The sequence below is a fragment of the Nipponia nippon genome, unplaced genomic scaffold (assembly GCF_047370975.1).
Source record: "Nipponia nippon isolate SJK-2023a ecotype South Korea unplaced genomic scaffold, ASM4737097v1 scaffold_3, whole genome shotgun sequence".
Lineage (NCBI taxonomy): Eukaryota > Metazoa > Chordata > Aves > Pelecaniformes > Threskiornithidae > Nipponia > Nipponia nippon.
The window spans coordinates 34,991,201-35,008,118 of record NW_028262347.1 but is presented as its reverse complement, the minus strand read 5'-3'; the positions used below and the strand labels follow the sequence as shown (position 1 = coordinate 35,008,118).

Below are 16,918 nucleotides of genomic sequence, written 5' to 3'. Positions count from 1 at the left end.
GAGAGCAATACAGGGAACACCAGCAATGAAGATAATTAGTCTGTCATGCTCAGTAAAATGCAAATTAATTGCCATTTTCTGTTCTTGCTCCCAACAGCACCGGGGCAGAGCTTCCTTTGGAATGTCCTCGTTCAACCTCAGCAACGCCATTATGGGCAGCGGCATCTTAGGGCTCTCCTATGCCATGGCCAACACAGGAATTATCATTTTCATGTAAGTACATAGAAAGAAAAGCAAACAGAATATAAGCAGTGAGCTGGAGCTAAAGTTTTTGTGGTTAGAGAGGTACATTAAGCTTGTTTTGTTAGCTGAAAAGTTTTGTAAGATCATCTGCAAGGAAAACATTTTAGCTGCACCGCAAGGAACCATCCACTGCTGACAAACCATTTTTTTTTATTTTAGCCCAGTTTTGTATCAGGAACATAACTGTGAATTGATACTATGCAGTTAAAAAACAGAGGGGAAGAACAGTATGCTGATCCTAAAATAACAACAGCAATCTTGCTGGTTCAGTATGTGAATTCAAGAAGGGAAATAAATCACCCATAAAGTATATATTTACATCATCCCAACTATCTAATCACTATGTAGAAATGGAAGAAGAATATTCTATATAAGTCTGAAATAGCAGCATGTTTTGAATGCAAAGACATTCACAGATTTATTCAGATTTAATGTTGCTCCCTCAAGCCTGTTTGTACTCAATGTGCACAGATGACAGCAATGTTATGTGGCTGACATACAGTATCTATACAAAATGAGTTTTGATAGACAGTACCAGGTAGCCATGTGAACTTTTTTAATTTATAGCTAATCTTGTAAAATGAGAGAGACTGTACAAAAAAAAATGTTTATTTTCTTTTTTTAATAACTGGTTTTAATTTTAACTGAAGCCTTAATTTTAATCCCCCATTAGGCTGGAATAAAGCATGACAGTACTGTAAGACAATAGGCCATTGTTTTACTTTACTGAAATCTAACAAGCCTTTAAATCAGGTTGCATGGCTATCTTTGTACGGCTTCTTTCTTCTGGAGATTGTGTAACTCCGACAGCAATAGCATTTGAAATGCTACATGTAGCTTCCAGTTGCTAAGAAACACCTCCTGTTTTGCCAGTAGAATTTTTAACTGAAAATTAATTGTAGATGCAAATGCTGTCCTGGATAAATACTTCCCAGCACCTGTGCTCAAATGGTCTAGATATAGTATTTGCAGATACAAAAATGGAAGCCAGTTCTAAAATTGACTGCATTAGAGTCTGAAAAATGTAGGATTTTTTTTTTTCTCCAACTTTCTCTGAGCACTTGTACTAACTAGTATGGCCATAAATTATTGCTGGAAAGAAAACCGTGGTACATCAAGCCTCGCTAAGGGAAAAAAAATTACCTTTGTAATATCTTTATTTTTAAGGCTCTGTTCATTCACACAGGTGGCTAAACAAATCTGATATAAGCCTAATGACATTAGCTCTGTTGGCAGTGCTAAAGCAAGGAATAATCCTATGGAGCAATCCTATGGAGTCTTATACAGCAAAAACAAAGGACGACTCCACCCCACAACTCATTTTCTTTTCTGTCATACTTCCATACTTTCTGCATGAGAACACTCACCCTTCTGGTAGAGGAAGGAGTTTTATTTAAAAGTACAAAACTGTGTAGGGATATTGTTACCCTGATGGCATGCATCCACTTGCCAAAGGTTCCTCTGTTTTCACAGATCATGATGTTAACATTAGCAGGACAGAAAAATCCCATCTACTAAATGGAAACTGCTGGACACTAATTCTAATTTAGATGATGCTAGCATCATCGGCTAAATTTTTGTAATTTACTGTTCTCATGTTGCCCAAGTGCTCTCTTGCTGGAAGATGTTCTACAGGGTGAAGGCGGAAGGAGGGCTCCTAAAACTCAGAAGCTCTCCAGAAGCTCCCATTACATCCTCCTCTCCCGTGGGGGAGGTTTGCAACGGCACGGAGCACACACTAGAGCATCTCTTCTGCTGCCTGGCATGATCTAGCAAGTGCAACCAGCATGGCTTTGGTTTACTACACCTCATGTGTCAGGACACGGAGACCATGTCTCTGAATGGCAGCTGCATGGGTTCCCCTGATCAAGAAGGATGCCATCTTGGCAGGATACACTGCAAGCTCAGACACGATCCCCTCTTCCCATATTGCATGAGCCCACAGCATGAGAGATGACCCTGCTTACATGAAGTCTGTATTGTTGTCTGTCTCTCTTGGAGAAATAAACCTGAGAGAAAAGTGATGGTCTGGTGGCCATCACCTGGCCCCAGGGCCTATGTCTCCTCTTAGATTGTAACTCATTTATGAACTTGGCTGTCAGTGTCTCCCGTAGCTATACCAAACCGTGTGTTCAGTGGAGTGGAAGGTGTGGGCATAACCTCCTGTTCAGCCATGGAGTAAGGCACATCAGTATTTCCTAGCTCTGTCATGTTATCATCGCATACCCTTCTGCACCAACACTTGTGCAGGCTGATGACAAGACAGTTATGGTAATAAGATATGCTGCCCATGGTGTTGTGCCCTGAAAATGTCATACAAAGCTACATTTTTTACCAGCAGGTCACAAGATGCAAAGTGTGGAAGGAACATGACAGTAATTAGAATTAACGAGTTCAGGCACCAGTACCTTCAAGCAGACTAGGCTAGAAGAGTATGCTGCAAGGACTCCAAGAACAGGTTTTCCAGTGTCATGCCATGCTTTAGTGTTATGCAAGATTTCTAATGTAGTTTGCAAAGTGAGCATTTCAAGCTAAACTCTACAACTTCACGATGACATGGCAGAAGTCAAAAGTAGTGACTAGCCAGGAGCTGGCAGTGAAGTTGTCACAATCATGGTTTGGGTTTTTGTTTTTTTTTTTTATAGCTCTGAATAAGGAGAGAGATTAAAATGAGAGGTCAGTAGGTCAGTGAGCAGGTAAGAGATGAAAGACCTGACTCTTGCATAGAAATCTGTTTACTTTAGTAGGGTCTTGTTAAGATGCAAGATTCAATCCTTGTGGAATAGCACAAAATTTGCACCTACCTGGACTTAAACAAGCCTTGAGGGGCTTCTGGAGTGTGTAAGGTGCAATTGCACTCACAAGTAAGCTACAGTTGACACTTATGTCTGCATTTAGCACTGGGAATCCAAAGCACAAACGTGCTGAAAACTATTTACACATTGAACTTCATGAGAATGAGCAAGCGGACATTCAAATTAACTGAGTGTCTCTGATGTCCTGACTCTGATTTCTGTTTTGCCTTGCAGAGTTCTGCTGCTCAGTGTAGCAATACTGTCGCTCTACTCAGTCCACCTCTTACTGAAGACATCAAAAGAAGGCGGTATGAGGATCGGGCTATGACTGACAGAGTCCCTACTGCATGCATGTATTTTACCTTGGAATGTAATTCACCAAGTGTGTCCAATGGAGTGGCCCATGTTTCTTTTTTTTCTTTTTTTTTTCTTTTTTCCCCAGGATCACTAATATATGAAAAACTGGGAGAAAAGGCATTTGGCTGGCCTGGGAAGTGTGGTGTTTTCATTTCAGTTACAATGCAGAACATTGGAGGTAAGGGGCAAAAGTTTTTAGAAAAATGTTTCCTAACTTCCGATGCTTTTCTACAGAACATAAGTGCTTTCTCTCCTCTGTGGGGCTAAATGGTGTCAGACATGAGCCAGGTACAGTATACAGTATATTGTAATAAGGAAGGGCAGGAGGAATTCATCTTGCCTTGTTTCAGCTATCTGACACTTCAGTGTCTGGTGAAAGCTAGTTGCCTAGGATCTCCCCATGACCAGTGAAGAGCCTTCAGTGATGGCTAAAATGGCTTGGCTGACCATCCTCAAGGAGTGGCCATTTCTCTTCACTGAGTACAGCTTAGACTAGACATCATCTGCTTCAACTTAGGAAAGATGAATCCCACCTAAAAGGAAAAGCACATGGTTCTGACTTCTCTTCAGTAGTTCATTTTCCAGCTGAATTCTCTCCTTGAAATGACAGTCGGGTTGTGATCTCTCTAAGATGTTGAGTGTTTAAGAGTGATTGTTGAAAGTATTGATCCACACAGATACTTCCTGTGAAATATCTATCAAGTATCCTCCATCCTCTCAGAACAGGAGACTCTTTACTTACTGACATAAGCAGTAGGGGTAGGGCTGTGCCTTCATGCAACAAAGCTTATTTCCTTTTACTACCCTGGGAGAAGCCTTTTAGGAGACTGGAGAACACCATATCAGAAAGCTCATGGGATTTTGTAATTTTTTCCAGGTTTCTTAAGGAGAGGTAGTTGAAATATAAATTAAATGCACCATTGGTCCATTAACGTATGTAGATTTTTTTGTGATCTCTTGCTTGGAACTTGGTATGTTTTGCAAATCTCCATCATCAACTTTTCTACCCAGGCAGAAGCAGTTCACATCTCTCTACTACAAGAGACTTTTTGATTTTTTTCATAGAAAATCCTATTCCATGGTCTTCCTTTCCTTCCTCAAGCCTGGATATCAAATGTGGTTGAACTCAGGAAGGAAGTATGCTTCCTTGTTAGAGAATAGCTGTTCCTCTAGTCCAGTGATTTTCAACCTCTTGTCTAGATTGATCCATAGGTCTCCAGAGACCTCTCTGTGGCCAACATAAAATAACTGAAAAAAGCATGCCTTCTGGCAGTACATTTAAATGAGATGTATAGAAGTCCACCCTTCCATCAGGAATCTTGATAACTTGACATCTTGATATCTGTTTTTTTATATATGGAGTAGTGTATTAGAAGAAAGAAGCTGAAAATAGAAGGGATATGGTAGAGAAGAGATTTAGAGACAGTAACAACTAAAGTTACTACAGAATGTGGATGGACAGTGTCCACTGGAAAACCAACAATTACAACAGAAAAGCAAAAGAAAAAGTTAAAGAGTGTAAATTTCATCAGAACAGTGATTTAAGCATGTTGTTAATTCAGTAATAACTGTATTGTATTCTAATACTGAATGCTAGAATGCCATTCAGGAGGTGAACATAACAACATCAAGGGAATATATGATCTATTCAGTCACACTGTTATTTGAACAAAACTCATTTCTCTATTTTAGGAGAAACTGGTTTCCTAAAATAATACGTTTTTCATGCAGCATTAATGTTTTTTAAAACAAATTATTTTTATTGGAACTACACTGTTTTCTCTGAAAGTGTGTGTTTGTTTTTTTCAGCAATGTCAAGCTACCTCTTTATTATTAAATATGAACTTCCTGAAGTGATCAGAGCATTTATGAAACTTGAGGAGACATCTGGGTAGGTACCTTTGCCCACCCTGAACCTCAGATGAATTTTTTTCACTTTGATGTCAACGATAATGATTGTTATTTTTTATTCCTCCTCTTTAGAGAATGGTACCTAAATGGGAACTACCTAGTCATACTCGTAACAGTTGGGATTATTCTTCCCCTCTCCCTTCTAAAGAGTTTAGGTAAGATTAATGCTCCACTTAACATCATTTGTTATTTCTATTAGGATAGTGAATTTATATGTAGCTGAGCTGTATATTTTTTTTCTTGCATCACAGGTTATCTTGGATATACGAGTGGTTTTTCGCTGACCTGTATGGTTTTCTTTGTCACTGTGGTAGGTGACTGTTTGGGTATTGTCTCTAAGCAAATATAGAGCCTGTAAACTGTGCAATGCTCTTCTATTTCTTACCATGGCAATTTAATGTAGATGTTAGAATAGCACCTGCAAGTGAATCAAAGCAACAAGCCTATTTCTGAACAAAGCCAGAATAAAAAAGATCAGCCTAAAAACAACACTTGAGAATAAAAAATAAAGCAGGACAACAGCAGAAGCAGAGTAACAACAAATACTTGCAGGAGAAGCAGAAGTGATAGCACTTGGTTTCTTGCTCCCACTCTTTCCCCTCTCTTGTCTGTGTGACTGTTTATATTTCTGTTGGTATATCATGGCTGTAAGCATAATCTCCTGTGGTGGTACTCTTCTGATGACATTGTTTACTCTTTAGGTAATCTTCAAGAAATCCCAAATACCCTGTCCTCTCCCCATCATGGACCACGGGGTTGAAAACTGGACCGCCACCAACAACACAGTGCCAATGCACCTGGTCATGTTACCAAATGAGTCTCTCAGTTCTGGTGTGAATTTCATGATGGACAACACAGCTGGGCACTTGCCGGGCCTTGAGGAACCAAAGGACATCTCACCCAAAAGTGGTGTAGAATACGAAGCACACAGCGACAGTAGTGACATGTGTCAGCCAAAGTACTTTGTGTTCAACTCACGGGTAAGGGAGATTCTGTAGAATTTGACTTTAGCCATTCGTACCACAGCTAAACTGCTGCCTGCCAAAAGTCAGAGGTACAGCAGTGACCATTCTTACTAATGGGAGCTTTATTTTACAGACTGCCTATGCAATACCCATCCTGGCATTTGCATTCGTATGCCACCCTGAGGTGCTACCAATATACAGTGAACTGAAAGAGTAAGGTTCTTAAATTTTGTCCCATACTTCCAGTTAACCATAGCTAGAAATCACTTTCTATGTCTTCTGCCTTGATTGGTGGTGTGTAGACACCCACCCACTAATGATTTATTGCATTCCATAGTAAGCAGATACTGGCTTTGCTTTGACCTAATAGTCAGATACTGGTGACAGAGAACCATTGTTCAGATAGCCACATTGACTGTTATTTACTTAGGGAAGGAGAAATCTGGACAGTCCTTCAAATGATGTGAAATATACTGGGGAACTTGGTTGCACTGAAACAGATAATTCTGTTTTCTAAAAATATCTTAATGAGTTCTGCGTCTGGGTCAGCTGCTACTTAAAGTTTCTTGGGATGCCATTGTTTTGAGTGTCTTACATAGGCTCCTAACCCAGACTATTTTGCCTATCAAATATCCAAAATCAAAAACACTTGCTTAAATCAGCACAGAGTTGACAGTTGGGAGGGGCTAAGAAAACACATTTGTTCAACAGCAAGAATTACATTACAGGAGGTTTTGCTGCAAAACTCAAGGAGGCCAAGACCCATTACCCCCTATTTCAGCAGGTTTAACCTCAGAAGAAATAAAAATTCTCAGATGACTTAGGAACCTGCTTCCAGGTCCTATATGCTGAAGATTTTCTTACACCAAATCTTTAACCAAATGATTTCTAAAGAAAGGATTTGACCTGCAGGACATTCTTGAACCTGCAGAACAGCCCTATGTAGATATAAGGGTATGTTCACATAGAGCTGACTGAAAGCTCGTCTATTATTATTACCAGCCCTGTAATTTTAGCCACTCCATTTTTTTAAATACACCATTTGAGATTGATAGTATATAAATAATGATATACAAAATGACATGGCACATTTGTATGTTGTCACTAAGTAAGCAGTAGAAATGGAGTTTCAACACACTTTTATAAGTCTGCGCTGTTCTGCATAGAGCAGCGAAGCTTCAAGTAAAGAGTTCTGTATAACTAATATAGTTGTTATGAACTTACTAGCCAGTGAGGGGATGTCAGTAGAGCTACGACTCTTCAGAGTACTTCTTGTACAAATAGAGGCTTTATAAGAATAGCACTGTTTGTTACTCTCTTTCTCTCCTACTTCAGTCGTTCCCGAAAGCGGATGCAGAATGTCTCAAATATCTCCATCACTGGCATGCTTATCATGTATCTTCTGGCTGCCCTCTTTGGATATCTTACCTTCTACGGTAGGTCAAAGCCCTGTTCTCTGAACAGTTTTGCCTCTCATTTTAAAGCGTGTGAGATGGATTTGTTACACTGAGGCTCCAGTGCTCATGTATTTTCTGTGGGTCTGAATCCAGGTGTAAGCATTATTCAAACATAATATGTAGTGTGTAACCTCCTGAATAAGCGGTAGGACTTACCCGGCTGTCAGGCCGCAAATTCCCCACCCGTGAGAGACTCAGGGGCACCTACAAGGTATATCTCTTGGGTTTGTGAACTCAGACAACAAGCTGCTGTAAACTTGGCTCTTGGCAAAGGCCAAGAGTGACCGTACTAAAAATACTCTAGTGCTCAACAGTTTTACATGACACTATTAAGTGCTACTCACCCTGGCTCTGACACCACTAATTCAGCTTCACCTATGCTGAAAAACAAGCGCAAATCATTCCGGTGTAAAAAACATATGGATGAGCTAGACTAACCGGTAGGTAAACAGAGTAGCCTCTGTATTAGCACACCGTTTTATGCAAACGCCACGTCTTTTTACCTCGTTAGTTCCTCCATTACAGCAGAGAAGTGAATGACACAGCACAATCTGCTCTCTATCGCTGGGGCGAGAGGGCTCTGTCCGAGAGCTGGGACACCTGGGTGGAGGTCAAGGGATCCGGTCCCAGTTCAGTCAGTTGTTTCCTATTTAGTAACAGAGAAATTATTTTTACCTTGGGTTCCACATCCACTTAATGACTTTGAGAAAGTCATTTGAGATACTGGAGTACAAAGCATCACCTCAGAGCTGTATTACCCTCATAGTCTCTGAATGATGGACTTGTATTGGTCATGCTGGGAAAATTCCTCTTTCGTGCCTAGCCCATAACATGTCTCTGATGACAGCAGCTGGGCAAGAGCTAATCTTATCTGGCTGCAATATAAAGACCTTTTTGCATGTGCGGATATTGCTTAAGTGATTTAACTCCTTTCTGTTTCCTTTTCATAGGAGAAGTTGAAGATGAGCTACTCCATACGTACACCAAAGTGTACACCTTCGACACCCTTTTGCTGTCAGTTCGCCTGGCAGTGCTGGTGGCTGTAACCCTGACCGTGCCCCTCGTCCTTTTCCCTGTAAGTAACACAGCTACTGAAGCTGAAATCAGGTCTAGCTTGTATACACTGACTGTATGTACTTAGCACAGGCACACTTAAACATTGAAGAAAAGTAAGCCTAAGTTTTTATTTGGGAGGGTCTGTTTTCTCATATGCAGTTTGACTAAAGCAAGGTAGTTGGGGTTGCAAACTTTGAAAGACTGAAATAAATCCATCTTTATAAATAAATCAGAAATAAATCAGGAACAACTGCCCTGTCTCTCTCTGGCTCTCTCTGTACTATATTTAACAGAGCAGCAGTGTAAGTACTGAAGACTTGAGGATGTACTGAAACCACTTATGAGATTTCTTAATACAGACATAAGCACCTACTATAGCATCCAAACTCAAGAAAGACACGTGCAGCTCAGGCCATGCGCTGTGCAGGACTGCCAGACCTGGCTGCTAAGGTAGAGAGGCAGGCCCTGTGCACACCTTACATACTTGAGTCTATGGACAGGGGAGGAAGCTAAGCACCAGGAAAACAGATGCAGTCAAGACCCAGCCACATAGTCAGATGCCTGAGCAAAGTTTGGGGCTTCTAGGTACTGTTCACAGGGCAAAATGCAATATCCACGGTAGCAGGGACAGAAAGACACAGCTAAACAAACCACTCTGCAGAGGGACTGACCCTCCTCAGGGACCAATCCCCACCTGAAGAGCAGACCTCCAGGCTCCTGAATGTCCAGAACTGTCCCTCATGCCTTCTCTGAGCTGCTACACAGCAGGGGAGAAAATAGTTGATCCTGGTCAGTAAGTTTTGGGAAGCTGGTGTGCCATTTGTATGACACGTACAAGCCCAGCACCATGCTGCCAGCAGCTTCCCAGCAATCTGCGTCACACCGTAGTGTTCCCTTCTGATGAGAGCAGTAATCCTGCGGTCCTGTTGCTCCGTTGTCCAGGATGAAAACACTAGCTCTGTGTAGGTACTGTTTCCAGGCTTGCTGTCAAACATCTAAGAGCAGGGATCACCATTCAAGGTTGTCTAAGAAAAAAATCTTCTGGTATAAAGCACCCAGAGTGATCAGTCCATCTAGCTTACAGAGTGCTCCAGTGCTCTGCCTTAAATGTCGTGTTTAAACCAGTGATTAAATGCTTAAATTAGTCTTAACTAACTGATCACTATTCATGGGAAAACAAGCTAAGGGCATTGCAAAAGGCTCTATCTGTCAGATGCAGCATTTTGCATTTTTATCTTTCTGTATAATCATTTTTATATCTGAATAGTGTGCGAAGGGTTAGCAGTTACATACCACAGCACTAATTGCTCTATTAAAGGAACTCCCAAGAAAATACCATTTGTTTGTAAGCCAGCATATCAAACAATTCTATATGGCCTACCAGGACAGCCAGCTCAGCAGATCTAATTACTCCAAATAAGCAGTATAGTTGTATCAACTACTTTTTTTATGAACTACCACATTTGTATTTTCTTAAAGTAGTCAGAGTTTATTCTTTTCAAAAAAAAAAAAAAAAAGAAATCATTTCAATGCTAAAAAATAAAATTAAATATAGATCTATGTACCATTAGTCACTGTAAAACTTCAGTTTGATAGCTTCATTTGAAGGACAATGTCACAGCAGGAATAATGCACAAGGTGCTGACAATAAGTGAACAGGAATGCAGGCAGCAGTCCTTTGGTAGAATAAAGCTGTTTTACACCAACTCAGGGACTGGACAAAATTTTTGCAATCTGTCTCCCTCTTCCTAATATTGGCTCACATCAATCTGAAAAACATAAAAAGCAAAATTCATGCTATGTTTTCAAATGATGGGCTCCAAGTCTGAGAGCACTCCATACATTTATTGAATTGCCAAATTCATCCAGAAACAGTTGTTTGTTATTTTAAAACAACAAAACAGAGGTGGTTGTTGAGCTTTTTTCAGTATAAAAACATTTTTGTTCAACTTCTACATTTCAAATCTTTTAAGTTAATCCCAGTACTTCAGAGTAACACTATCTTCCGCCACCAAAGGGATTTGCTGTTGACCTTTTTCCTACTTACCACCTTTGCTGACAAAAAAGCAAGAAAAGTCTCTCTGTGTTGTGTGAGAAAGTCAGCAGAGCAAAAAGGATCCTCTGCAATAGGTTTTAGGTTTATAATTTCCAAGTGGCATTGAAAAATATGCTTCTATTTTGAGAGAGAGATATATGTATATATTTAATGTAAGTAAAACAACAGCTTGCTCATTCTCTCACAAAAGTAAATGACAGAACTCCTGTGGGATTTTCAGAGGGATCAGGTTCAGGAATACAGCAACTCGTATTTCACCCCTGCATTTTTTGCCTGCTGATTAGTATTCGTAGTGGGGGTTTGGAGGGGGGGGGGGGGGGGAGGGGTGTGCTGGTATTAGCATCTTTCAGTTGAACAGATTTCATGTCCCTGATTTTACACCCTATTTACTTAACTTTCTTCTACACTACAAATATTTGAGTTTCTGCATTAAACTGTGAACCTAGTTCTCAAAAATCTACATCAGAGTGAGATTACATTAAGGGAATCAAAGACAGAAAACACATTTCTTCAGTCAGAATTTCTCACAGCAAAAGTAACTAGCATAGATCATTTAAAAAAGTGAAAAACAAAGATAAATTAATTGCTGTTTTATTTTCCCTGATGGCTTTCGTCTTACAGATCCGTTCATCTATCAGTGCGTTGCTGTTTCCCAAAAGGCCGTTCAGCTGGATAAGACATTTCCTGATTGCAGCAGTAATTCTGGCTTTTACTAACCTGCTTGTAATTTTTGTCCCGACTATTAAAGACATCTTCGGATTTATTGGTAGGTTTCATAAATATTTCTTGTTTACTCTGTTAATCCTTTCAACAACATATTTACCTTCATGGACTGAATGACAGTCTCAGTTTGGGTCTTACAGTAGAGTAATATAAACACAGATTAAAGTTAAAAGGGAAATAAAAATTCCCAAACTGCTGACAGACAAAGCGAAATGCTACCCAACTTCATTGTAACTTTGCATGAGGCACAAGGAATCCAATAATCCCAGTATAAAAACTGGTAAGGAATTCCCATTTTGACAAAAAGGGCATTTAGTGCTTGTGGGGGAGAGGGAAATCACCTTTAGTTTTCAAATGGACAAAATGTATTGACTACCAAACTGTGATGTTAGAAAAAGGAGAAAAGTGACACATTTCTTTTGGCATTCACAGTTCTCTCCCTACCTCTTTCTTTTGGTCAGTTTTGGCCTCTGACCAAAGAGGTCCACGAAGAGCCTCCATGCTCTGAGCTGCTTGAGGACTCAGGGATGCAGATGCCCTTGAGAAAGATACCTCCATGGGGTTTCTGCCTTTTTCGTATTTTATACTCCATGCAAGCAGTCAGTTTGCACCTCCCTGGCTTTTACACCTGGGCCACTGCGCTGGGCTCTGCCAAGAGGAGAGGAATAGGCACTTCCAGGGCACAGCTCATCCGTCCTGTTTTCAGCACCTGCTTTCCAAGGTCATCATGCCCTGGGAGTGCCTGTTTGTCCCCCCTTGACCAGCTCACGTCCGTATCATAGGCAGCCACACTGGTTTGAAAAAATCCTCTCAGCTACGAGTGCCTCTTTGGGCCCTGGGCACTCAAATAAGTGTTTGGACATCTACAGCTTGGCATGAATGCTGTCTACAGAGAGAGCCCTTTGTGCAGCTGGGCTTGGAAGAGCAGTTGCGTCCCCGCATGCTCTCTTTTACAGGTGCACTACGTTGCTTATGTGTCAGACCACACAGTACTCAGCTCTGCTTTCTCTTCCAGGTGCCTCTTCTGCTACGATGCTGATTTTCATCCTCCCTGCTGCCTTCTACCTGCGGCTCGTTGAGAAGGAGCCCCTGAGGTCTCCCCAGAAGATCGGGGTAAGGGAACTGGCAGCAATTGCAAAAGGAAGGATGGGAGGGTGTGTGCTTTCCACTGGTCACAAATACTCAGCCCTTTGACTTGCAACACCTGGCAGTTGATCACAAATGGTAGTGTCTCACTCAAAATATAGGCTGGGCAGTGTGATTCACCTTAGCATGGAAAGCCAGGCTTCACAAGCCAAAGCCTTTAGCGCCCTACTGCTACTAATACACAACAGTAAGTGTCTAGGTTAAAGTGTGTCTTAAATCACTACGAAAAGGCATTTATTTAATCCAATCTAAGCTCTAGGTAACACCTGCACTTGTATAAATAACACCTAGACAGTGTATAAGGAGCTGTTGGTTCATGCGAGAAGGCCAGCTGTGTATTAACAGGAAGATTTGAGGCCGAGGTTAAGAAGGGAGTTGTACTGCAGAGATAATTAAGTAATGGTGAGTTCCCCACTGAGATAGATCCATACACCTACAGGACACATATATGAAGGTCTATCATTTACACACAGCATGTGTTTATATGTCGTGTTGGACTGCTGCAGCAGTACCTTTCATCCTGAACATCAATAGCTATCTGCACATTTAACAATATCACCAAGGAGATGTCCTTTGAAAATTTAATCAGAAGAGTTATTGATGAAATATATATGCAGGCACATAATGTAAACACGTGTAAACACATGTAAACACATTTATATACATGTTCACAAAAAACATCGAAGTGGAAGTTCAATCGATACATACTGGAAGTATAAAAGAAAAGGTTTGTTACCGTAAAATGATTTCTGAGGATGACTTTTGGAGCTGTTATTATAGAGAGACTGTGAATATTTGTTCATGTCTCTGTTCATTCTTCGTGTTGCTGTGTGTTAGGCACATCTAGAATTTCACACCCTGCACTGAGATCACATACAATATTCACCTTTGTGTTGTGAGGCAGAATATTGTTAAGTGTGGACAGATTACAGTAAACTAAAGCCCTGCTAAAGCAAAGGGGGAATGTAAGCAGCTGAATCACTTGAGTATATACAGAAACGCCTTCAGAGAAGAGAGATTGGCTTACTTGTTTGTCTAATAATGATGAAAAGGATTAACTCTGAAGCTGTTCTTGATATCCGAGACAATGATCATTCATTGAAAACTGGTCAGGTTTAAAGAAAAAACCTGTTCCTCTGTTATGTTTTGTATTATTGTTCATAACAAAGTGGGGGTTTTTCAGGTCTAGTCTTGTAAAGCCTGGCTCTCTCGGACTGAAATTCACACAAGACTAGCGCTGATTCACGTATCCATGTATGACATTACTTGGGCCACAGAGAATGACCCAAACTCAGGCCCTGGGTGTTACATACATGTAGGTCCAGTGAGACAGTCTATGAACTACAGTCTGCTCAATCACTTGCTTTATTAATACAATTTCATTTTCCAATTGCAGGCTCTAATTTTTCTCATACTTGGCATAATCTTCATGTTTGTGAGTATGACTCTTATTGTAATGGACTGGATTTACAATTCCCCAAGTTCTAGACATGACTAACCTGTGGAGACAACCAAGTGCTTTTTATACCATAAATATTTGTATTGTGTGCTCCAAAGGACACCGAAACGGGACTGTTATTCCTAGCTAGTAACTGCAGTATTTTGAAGACAGTTTCTCGTAAGGTCACCAGAACCCAATGGAGTCTACATCATCCTTTTCACTAAGGATCGTTATTTATGCATTAGGAACCTGAGCTTAGCATTTCTGGCCAGGTTAAATGAAATGTGTGGTGTGGATGCTTTCTATTTTCAAAACCAAAATAACTGTGTACATAGTCCTCAAAAATAGCTTGGTGTCAACCTCTCCCATCATGCTAATAACCACAGTTCCTAGAGCCCTGGGAAGGTAATGGCCAGAAAACCAGCTAGCGCCTTGTTTTCTATCTGAAGCTCGTGGGAGTGGCTGCCCAGCTTCAAGAGAAAGGGTACAGTTTCTGTAGGGATACTGAAAGGTGACTGCTCCCACCAATCTGTCTATCAGAACGGTGACAGCTTTGACAAGCCAGTGGACAAAGCTGAGCATCAGATTTGTTGCCCAAATTCGTCACCCTTGGCAGGTGACTGCTGTTGTACAGAATAAAGATCTCTGGCACAGACTGCGCTGGGGCATGTGCTTGAAGAACAGTTGAGCATTTGCATTTTTTGTTAAAGAAAGATTCCTGTGCTGGAAATGCCAGGCATTTCTACTGTGGCTTTTTTTGGTTTTCTTTACTTTTTTAATTCTTGTGTGAGCTTGCATCACTGAACAAGTTGTATCCTCCATAGAAACTTGTCTTCCATTCTCACGGGAATTTAAGGAGACCACAAGGTGTGGCGAAGCACCCTATCCAGTATTGTTCAGTACTTGTGTATTTGATAAAAGTTCAGTGCAGGAAACTGTAATTTGCTATATATAAAAATATATGTATTTATGTACATAATTTTTTGTTTTCCTCTAGTTATAAAAATATTACTCTGTGGTAAATGATTTTTGAAAATTTTTTTATGTGTCACTCTGTTTTCATAGCCACACACTTAATATTGTTTTGAAGAAAACATATTGGATTGGTGGGTTTGTAAAAGGTTCATTTTTATTCAGCAGTGTTTGAAATATACCTGTAGCAAGCCCTGACTGTTACCTATGTAAAAACACATTCAGATGTTTACTACTTATGTTACAATAAATTGCAAGATGTTTTCCTCTTGAGAATTTATAATACATGCCTCTGTATTACCATTGTAAACCACAAATTTGGGTAACTTGCTCTGTTGCTGTACCTGAGCTTGTCTATGCATATGCTAGCATTCAACAACATAGATAATTAAGCTATGCAAAGAAAAAGACATTACTGACAAGCTCAAGTGTATCATGCTATGCAGCTGTGCAAGACAGAAAAAAAAAAGGTTAAGTTCTGTGTTATATGGATGCTTAATTAACACTCAGTACCCTCCAGACTGTGATTTTGTCTATGCTGTGGAGCACCCTCTACATATGGTCTCTGTACACACCAGGGAAAAATAGTCAGAGAAGGCACATTAACTCCATAGCAGAGGGAATGAGTGGGAAGGTGCGACTGTTGGTTTTAACACGCTTACACAAATCCAGGCTCATGTAATTGGAGTATTCATTTTCCAGCTTAGAAATCTGTTGAGTACACACCTGTGAACTCAGAAAGCCATAAAGCACACAAAAGTTGACTCTGCTCACTCGTCAGCTTTGCACAAAATTCAGTGTGTGTGTGTGTGTGTATAAATGTGTGTGTGTGCGTGTAAATGTGTGTCTACTTACAGGTTAACGGGAAAAGCATATCAAATATACATTCGATGTCAACTGCTATATTTCTGAGCAGTATTTTATGCTCACTTGAGTACTGTATCCTTAATATACTGGAGCACACTTCCTTGCGAATGCTAAGTCTGGGTTTGCATGTTTTAAAGAAAAATGTGCCAATAATCTTTTGCTCTATTTTAAGCAGACTAATACAAATAATGCTGCATTATTACTGAAGAGACCTTTAACATGGACTAGAGTTAATAGTAACACACCTACACATCTTTCTTCCTGTTGCCATTCCTGAGAGTTACGTGTATGGAAGAACTGAACTGTAACTGCATCTTTGCTTCAGAGCAAAAAGCACATATAGTGACTGCAGCTGCATGTAGAGACTTAGGAATTCATGTAGCCCACCTAAAATATAGATGACCGCAAGAAAAGTAACAGAAAACTATGGAACAATGGCAGAAGTCACCGCCTTTTAATGGCACAAAACTATCGGTGTCCAAAATAGAGGTAGAGAGTCTGTAAAATGTCTATTTTTCAAGTTAAAATACATTGGTCATAGCAATATGCAGCTTCCGCACATACTGGGAGTAAGGGTAGTATTGCACACTAACTTATTAGCACTGCTGGGAATGGTGGATGTTGGAGTTTCTTGTTCATTTTGTAATGTTGACGATAGGCCTTGTGAGTATTTTTATTACAAAACCATCCATTGATGTACAATAAATTAATTTTTCAAAGACTGCAGAACTTTTTTCTTCTGTTTTAGGCCAGCAGAGAAGGAATTTTTTGAAAATCAAGCAGACTCAAACTGGTAGCCCTAACGAGCATCACTAAAACTGCATTCCCTTTTAAGAGAGAAATTTGTGTGTCCATGTATCTGCAGACAAGCAAGACAGCAGACAGGACAGCCCCTTCATATAATAACTCTTTTGCATACCTATATCTAT

General features: G+C 40.3%; 1 protein-coding gene across 4 annotated transcripts in view; it reads left to right on the top strand.

Moving 5' to 3' along the window:
- The window catches only part of SLC38A4 (solute carrier family 38 member 4), a 35,557-nt gene extending 18,920 nt beyond the window's left edge, over positions 1-16,637 (top strand). For all 4 annotated transcript variants that reach the window (XM_087767147.1, XM_087767148.1, XM_009468670.2 and 1 more), the window contains 13 exons: positions 98-213; positions 3,273-3,346; positions 3,481-3,573; positions 5,205-5,286; positions 5,379-5,461; positions 5,558-5,616; positions 6,008-6,286; positions 6,405-6,484; positions 7,607-7,707; positions 8,679-8,803; positions 11,462-11,606; positions 12,579-12,676; positions 14,106-16,637. In XM_087767147.1, the coding sequence (XP_087623273.1) occupies positions 98-213; positions 3,273-3,346; positions 3,481-3,573; positions 5,205-5,286; positions 5,379-5,461; positions 5,558-5,616; positions 6,008-6,286; positions 6,405-6,484; positions 7,607-7,707; positions 8,679-8,803; positions 11,462-11,606; positions 12,579-12,676; positions 14,106-14,207 (1,437 nt within the window). In that variant the 3' untranslated portion in view covers positions 14,208-16,637. The remainder of the gene's footprint in view (positions 1-97; positions 214-3,272; positions 3,347-3,480; positions 3,574-5,204; positions 5,287-5,378; positions 5,462-5,557; positions 5,617-6,007; positions 6,287-6,404; positions 6,485-7,606; positions 7,708-8,678; positions 8,804-11,461; positions 11,607-12,578; positions 12,677-14,105) is intronic.
- The last annotated feature ends 281 nt before the right edge of the window (positions 16,638-16,918 follow it).